General features: G+C 47.3%; 1 protein-coding gene across 1 annotated transcript; it reads right to left on the bottom strand.

Annotated features, from left to right (window-relative positions):
- On the bottom strand, positions 1 to 7,397 carry LOC123726717 (serine/threonine-protein kinase NIM1). Its single transcript, XM_045694447.2, has 4 exons — positions 6,346 to 7,397; positions 4,625 to 4,930; positions 3,086 to 3,354; positions 1 to 2,868 (listed from the first exon to the last, which is right to left on the bottom strand). Exons 1-4 carry the CDS (start codon positions 6,416 to 6,418, stop codon positions 2,116 to 2,118), a joined length of 1,401 nt encoding a protein of 466 aa, XP_045550403.1. The 5' UTR covers positions 6,419 to 7,397; the 3' UTR covers positions 1 to 2,115.
- Positions 7,398 to 7,942: the final 545 nt, after the last annotated feature.

Here is a 7,942-nt window from a genome sequence, read left to right on the forward strand (position 1 = left end):
CTACAAAACATTTTAATGTGACAGTGAAAAACATGATGCAAATCACAAAATATATAATACAATTGATTATATGAGAAAAACAAGGATGTAGGACAAAAAATATATATATTAGATAAGAATACTGTCTGATTGTTTAGTTTACACAGTAAAACCTTTCACAGTATAAGTAACCCTACAACTGATTATGTTTTATGTGGGTTGTGTCAAACTAAACTAAATCACAATACTCAAATATAAAAACATGGAAATATTTTTTGAAGGCAAAGAATCCTTTGTCGTTGCGATGTCCTCTTTCTTTCTCAGAAGAAAGAAAACTTCCATGAATGAGTATCAAGTATATTAGTGATTGTACAGCCTCATGTTGTTAAAGTAGCTCCCAAGACATTACCAGAGAGAACCCAGTAAAAACTGTTATGTACATCTCATTATCGTTCATTTAATTTAGTCTCTTGTGTTGTTAAAAGTGCCATTCGCTTCAAGGTCCTTCTTCTGCTGAATACCACTCCTTATCATAAGACACACAGATATTTATACAGTTGTCCTAACAGTGAGTCTGATGAGCCTAGACTCCTCCCCGTCTGACAGGCTAGACTCCTCCCCGTCTGACAGGCTAGACTCCTCCCGTCTGACAGGCTAGACTCCTCCCCGTTTGACTGGCTAGACTCCTCCCCATCTGACTGGCTAGACTCCTCCCCGTCTGACTGGCTAGACTCCTCCCATCTGACAGGCTAGACTCCTCCCCGTCTGACTGGCTAGACTCCTCCCCGTTTGACTGGCTAGACTCCTCCCCGTCTGACTGGCTAGACTCCTCCCCGTCTGACTGGCTAGACTCCTCCCCATCTGACTGGCTAGACTCCTCCCCGTCTGACTGACTAGACTCCTCCCCGTCTGACTGGCTAGACTCCTCCCCGTCTGATAGGCTAGACTCCTCCCCGTCTGACAGGCTAGACTCCTCCCCGTCTGACTGGCTAGACTCCTCCCCGTCTGACTGGCTAGACTCCTCCCCGTCTGACTGGCAAGACTCCTCCCCGTCTGACTGGCTAGACTCCTCCCCGTCTGACTTGCTAGACTCCACCCCGTCTGACTGGCTAGACTCCTCCCCGTCTGACTGGCTAGACTACTCCCTGTCTGACTGGCTAGACTCCTCCCTGTCTGACTGGCTAGACTCCTCCCCGTCTGACTGGCTAGACTCCTCCCCGTCTGACTGGCTAGACTCCTCCCTGTCTGACTGGCTAGTCTCCTCCCCGTCTGACTGGCTAGACTTCACCCTGTCTGACTGGCTAGACTCCACCCCGTCTGACTGGCTAGTCTCCTCCCCGTCTGACTGGCTAGACTCCTCCCCGTCTGACTGGCTAGACTCCTCCCCTGTCTGACTGGCTAGACTCCTCCCCGTCTGACTGGCTAGACTCCTCCCCGTCTGACTGGCTAGACTCCTCCCCGTCTGACTGGCTAGACTACTCCCTGTCTGACTGGCTAGACTCCTCCCTGTCTGACTGGCTAGACTCCTCCCCGTCTGACTGGCTAGACTCCTCCCCGTCTGACTGGCTAGACTCCTCCCTGTCTGACTGGCTAGTCTCCTCCCCGTCTGACTGGCTAGACTTCACCCCGTCTGACTGGCTAGACTCCACCCCGTCTGACTGGCTAGTCTCCTCCCCGTCTGACTGGCTAGACTCCTCCCCGTCTGACTGGCTAGACTCCTCCCCTGTCTGACTGGCTAGACTCCTCCCCGTCTGACTGGCTAGACTCCTCCCCGTCTGACTGGCTAGACTCCTCCCTGTCTGACTGGCTAGTCTCCTCCCCGTCTGACTGGCTAGACTTCACCCTGTCTGACTGGCTAGACTCCACCCCGTCTGACTGGCTAGTCTCCTCCCCATCTGACTGGCTAGACTCCTCCCCGTCTGACTGGCTAGACTCCTCCCCTGTCTGACTGGCTAGACTCCTCCCCGTCTGACTGGCTAGACTCCTCCCCGTCTGACTGGCTAGACCCTTCCCCGTCTGACTGGCTAGACTCCACCCTGTCTGACTGGCTAGACTCCACCCTGTCTGACTGGCTAGTCTCCTCCCCGTCTGACTGGCTAGACTCCTCCCTGTCTGACTGGCTAGACTCCTTCCCCTCTACATGATTAAACACACAGCAGAAGGCTTCAACAGAGGTAAGGTACCCTCGCTCCAGCGTCTCTTGACCTGGAAGTCTTTGTGACACGCAGCGCTGTACCCCACCGCCTCCACTGTCTTTCTCTTATGGATGCGGTGCAGCAGGATCCTATAGGCCCCCGTCACAGGGCTCCTCAAGTCTGGGCAGGTGTTGTTCACCAGGTGGCTCTCTGTTATCCCCAGGTCCGCCAGAGCTGCCTTGACATCCAGCTCATCTGTACCCAGGACCCGGGAGGGCTCGACCAGGTGAGCTGGGGTCGGGCGGGAGGAGGGGTATGCCTGGGGGTAATCAATGCCCTTCAGCCAGTTGTAGGTCATGATATGAGCCACGGAGAGGCGGTCGGCGGGCACGGGCCTCAGGATGTCCTGGATGACCTGGTGGCAGGGGTCGGGCACGTAGGCTGGGATGGTGAAGGAGCCCTGAAGGATGCAGACCTTCAGCCGGCTGAGGTTGGCAGCGTTGAAGGGCAACATGGCAGTAGTCATGAAGTAGAGTAGTACACCAAGGGCCCAGACATCAGCGGACTGGCCCACGTAGCCTTTGTCCTTGAAGAGCTCTGGGGCGACGTATGGCGTGGAGCCGCAGAAGCTGGTGAGGACGTCATCAGGGCTCGAGGAGGTGCTGAAGCCGAAGTCGCCTACCTTGACGCAGTATGTGGTGGTGTAGAAAACGTTCTCTGCCTTCAGGTCCCGGTGGACTATGTTGTTATCATGCTGGAAGATGACAAGAAGAAAATACTTTAAACATAAAGCAAGATTTGTACACAGAGACTGAGTGAGGCACGATAGGGCCCTAAGGATACATGAATGTATCACACAACACTTATTTAAAATGGGGTAATCCGTGTGCCATTGTTGTTTAGACAGACTTACAGCACTATGCTACTGTAGTAGTTAGAGTCAATGCAAGACTTTATTGTTGCTAACTCACCATGTGTTTAACTGCAGCCAGAATTTGGGAAAATATGAGTTTGCTTTCCAGGTCTGAGAGTCTACCCCTGGTGGTAATGCGTGAGAACAGATCTCCTCCACTGGCGTACTCCATCACCAGGTACAGCCGCTTAAACGTCTCCACTACCTCATACAGACGCACTATGTTGGGGTGGGACAGCCTCTCCATGCACCCTATCTCTGAGGCAAACAGCACGTGGGACCTCTTGTCCAGTTTGACTTTATCCAGGATCTTAACTGCCACTCTCTCTGGGTGTTGGAATCCAAGATGGAGGAAGAGAGAGAAAGGGACAGGGAGAGAGTTAGAGACATGCTATCACGTTTAGAATTCACTAAAGCTATCCTCTCTCTCTCTTTATCTCTCTTTAGCTTGTCTTGCTATGGCTATTGTCCTCAATACTTTACTCAATACATAAGCTTGTGACTGAGTCTGAGACACGTGCAAGTGGCCGAAGACAATCCACAGGGATTAGTGAAAGTTGAATGAGATTATAGCCATCGGCTTTTTCTCACATGTTGGATTAGCCTAGTTTGTTCTCCTCCAGACTTAGTGTGGCAACGCAGGCAAGGCAACACCGGCAAGGCAACAACGGTAAGGAATCACTGGCAACATTGGCAAGGCAACACTGGCAAGGTGGCTGGCAAGCTGCAGGTCTACCAGCTAGAGAGTCTGGTAGAGTCCACATGAAAAAAGGCTCTTGAGATCTAGACTGTGAAGGTAAAACATGCTAGTGATATAATCAAGCCATATTAATATGTCTTGTCCCCTCAGGGAAGTACATACGCTGGTGGTCCATGAATTCAAACCTTATCACAGTCATGTTGATATGAAATATATCATCACTTGACATTATATATAGATGGGTCATTTTCCAAGGAAACTACAAGAGGTACTTGTGTGATATGTATAATTGTTTTATTTATCCTTTATTTAACCCGTGAGCGCTGTATAGGTGGCAGTGGTGTAAAGTAGTTAAGTACAAATACTTTCAAGTACTACATAAGTAGGTTTTTGGCGTATCTGTACTTTACTATTTATATTTTTGACAACTTTTACTTTTACTTCATTACATTCCTAAAGAAAATAATGTACTTTTTATTCCATACATTTTCTGTGACACCCAAAAGTGTTTGTTACATTTGGAATGCTTAGCAAGACAGGAACATGGACTAATTAACACACTTATCATGAGAACATCCCTGGTCATTCCTACTGCCTCTGATCTGACAGAATCACTAAACAGAGAACATCCCTGGTCATTCCTACTGCCTCTGATCTGTCAGAATCACTAAACAGAGAACATCCCTGGTCATCCCTACTGCCTCTGATCTGGAGGACTCACTAAACACACATGCTTAATTTGTAAATTATGTGTTGGAGCATGCCCCTGGCTATCTGTAAAATTAAAAAAACAAGGAAATGATGCTGTCTGGTTTGCTTCACTTTCACTCAAGTATGACAATTTGGTACTTTTTCCACCACTGATAGGTGGTTCCATGTTCCAGGCCTGTGTCTCACCTTTAGTCAGGTCATGAATTCCCAGTTTCACCTGGGAGAAGTTTCCACAGCCGATCTCCCCTCTCAGCTCGTAGAAGGCCACCCTCCGTCCAAACGTCAGGTCATTCATCACCCTCTCCGTGTGGGCCAGGTCATAGACAGCTTTATCAAACACACTCTTCCTCGCCGGCTTCACCTCTTCAACGTCCTCCACCGCATCACCACGAGACCTCAGCTGGTTCTCCTTGTTCTCCTTGATGTTCTCCTCCTTCCCTCCCTCTTTCGGGTCTCCACATCGCTGAGCTATCGTCTGCTGAGCTTTGTTACCTGCAGCAGAGAAACACAGGAGGAGGAAGAGAACATAAACAACACTACATAGACCTCACAGTATTTCAAAACAACTAAAGAACTGAAACACCTCCTAACCTCTGACACCAATGGCTTGTCGTGGTTCATCACATTTCTAACGTTATCAATGGAAACGTGTCAATTGGGTAGCTTGTGTGTTTAGTGAGTCCGCCAGATTGGAGGCAGTAGGGCTGACCAGTGATGTTCTCATGGGGATGTTCTCATGATAAGTGTGTGTTTAGTGAGTCCTCCAGATCAGAGGCAGTAGGAATGACCAGTGATGTTCTCATGGGGATGTTCTCATGATAAGTGTGTGTTTAGTGAGTCCTCCAGATCAGAGGCAGTAGGAATGACCAGGGATGTTCTCATGGGGATGTTCTCATGATAAGTGTGTGTTTAGTGAGTCCTCCAGATCAGAGGCAGTAGGAATGACCAGGGATGTTCTCATGATAAGTGTGTGAATGACACCATTTTCCTGTCCTGCTAAGAATTCAAAATGTAACAAGTACTTTTGGGTGTCACAGAAAATGTATGGAGTAAAATGTATATTACTTTCTTTAGGAATGTAGTGAAGTAAAAGTAAAAGTTGTCAAAAATATAAATAGTAAAGTACAGATACCCCAAAATATGAGTTAGCCACTTGGAGAGTGATAGTCTATTAGCAACCTGTGATAATCAGAAAAATGTAACCTTTATTTAAATATGGCAAGTCAGTTAAGAACAAATTCTTATTTACGATGACGGCCTAAGCATAGAAATACATTACATCACCCTCTACAACCACTGTGATTATTATTTGACCCTGCTGGTCATCTATGAACGTTTGAACATATTGAAGAACAATCTGGCCTTAATGGCCATGTACTCTTATAATCTCCACCCGGCACAGCCAGAGAGGACTGGTCAGAGCCTGGTTCCTCTCTAGGTTTCTAATCTCCACCCAGCACAGACAGAAGAGGCCTGGCCACCCCTCAGAGCCTGGTTCCTCTCTTGGTTTCTAACCTCCACCCAGCACAGACAGAAGAGGCCTGGCCACCCCTCAGAGCCTGGTTCCTCTCTTGGTTTCTAATCTCCACCCGGCACAGCCAGAAGAGGACAGGCCACCCCTCAGAGCCTGGTTCCTCTCTAGGTTTCTAACATCCACCCGGCACAGCCAGAAGAGGACAGGCCACCCCTCAGAGCCTGGTTGCTCTCTAGGTTTCTTCCTAGGTTCCTGCCTTTCTAGGGAGTTTTTCCTAGCCACCGCACTTCTACATCTGCATTGCTTTGCTGTTTATGGTTTTAGGCTGGGTTTCTGTATAGCACTTTGTGACGTCAGCTAATGTAAAAAGGGCTTTAGAAATACATTTGATTGATTAAATAAGAATAAATAAACAAAAGCCACTATTACTCACAAAGGACCTTCTCTTTAGCCTCTGTCTTGTTGCTCCTCACGGCTTTGACACTTTTCCTTTGCTTCTGAAACATGGCTGATGGTCTGGGTGGGCTGACAGTGTTTCTGGTAGTCCTTGGATAGTCCTCCAAGCTCTCAAAGAATGTAGTAATTGTCCTAGTAGATGGGCTCAGTCAGTGCTGGTGTTTGAGGAATCGAGAAATCCACTTAACAAACAGGTAGAATGCAACAGGAACATAGATTCATCAAAAACGTGTATATTGCTGTTACTTTCATAAACTGCCACAAAATGAAGAAAACAAGTATCTCTGATGTTTGGGATAGATCTACTGTCCTTTGTGGAGTGTTGTGACAAATCACAACCTCTCCTACAGAGCAACTAGTTTCTCACTTTCTCCCTCTCTCTACCTGTTCCTCTCTCTTTCTCTCTCTTTCTCTCCTTCCCTCTCTCCGTGTGTCTGTCTTGTTAGAACTGTCAGTGAGACGTCGCCACTGCAATGTCAATACCCATAATCCCCTCTGTGTCTGGCTCCTCCCACGCAGACAGAACATTCTACACAGGCTATTCAAACCCCTAGACTGGACCCGTCTTATGACTGCTTGTCTGACCCAGCCATGACCCAACCAAGACCCAGTCACAGACCAGACAGACATGTGACATTATATAAGAGTTCCATTGGAAGCATCACTACGGTCGGGAGAGTTTGGGTTCTGGGAAATGTCAATCAAAAATGATCTCACACTCCTGCTAAGGGAAATAAACATTTATCAAATGAAGGACCAAAAGGTGGAGTCTGTGTGGTGACAAACTGTTATATCACATACATATGACAAATCACTAATTGACCTAAAAATAACAACCTAACAATAGCTCTTATTTCACCCCAGATATCAAAGAGGCATACAGGGAATGGACCAAAGGCCATAGTCTTCCATTCCAACTCCTTATAAGGCTAGGGGTCACTGAGGGAGATGACATAGACGAATCATGACCCAGATATACAGTGCCTTCGGAAGGTATTCAGACACATTGACTTTTTCCACATTTTGCTACGTTACAGCCTTATTCTAAAATGGATTTAAAAAAAATACATCCTCTGTAATCTACACACAATACCCCATAATGACAAAGTAAAAACAGGTTTTTGGACATTTTTGAAAATGTATAAAAAATAAAAAACAGAAATACCTATTCAGACCATTTGCTATGAGACTCGAAATTGAGCTCAGGTGCATCCTGTTTCCATTGATCATCTTTGAGGTGTTTCTACAACTTGATTGGTGTCCACCTGTGGTAAATTCAATTGATTGGACATGATTTGGAAAGGCACATACCTGTCTATATAAGGTCCCACAGTTGACAGTGCATGTCAGACCAAAAACCAAGCCATGAGGTCGATGGAATTGTTCGTAGAGCTCTGAGATAGGATTGTGTCGAGGCACAGATTTGGGGAAGGGTACCAAAAAGTTTCTTCAATGCGAAGATCACCTAAGAACACAGTTAGCCACCATCATTCTTAAATGGAAGAAGTTTGGAACCACCAAGACTCTTCCTAGAGCTGGCCGCCCGGCCAAACTGAGCAATCGGTGTGAAGGGC

The sequence above is a fragment of the Salmo salar genome, chromosome 14, assembly GCF_965601325.2.
Source record: "Salmo salar chromosome 14, fSalSal1, whole genome shotgun sequence".
Lineage (NCBI taxonomy): Eukaryota > Metazoa > Chordata > Actinopteri > Salmoniformes > Salmonidae > Salmo > Salmo salar.

Bases quoted from the DNA above. Each gene is read 5' to 3' on its own strand.
- LOC123726717 (XM_045694447.2), bottom strand. From the start codon at position 6,418: ATGTTTCAGAAGCAAAGGAAAAGTGTCAAAGCCGTGAGGAGCAACAAG. The intron at 3,355-4,624 runs GTGAGACACAGG...TCCAACACCCAG, and splicing joins AATTCATGACCTGACTAAAG to AGAGAGTGGCAGTTAAGATC. The intron at 2,869-3,085 runs GTGAGTTAGCAA...GTCATCTTCCAG, and splicing joins TGGCTGCAGTTAAACACATG to CATGATAACAACATAGTCCA.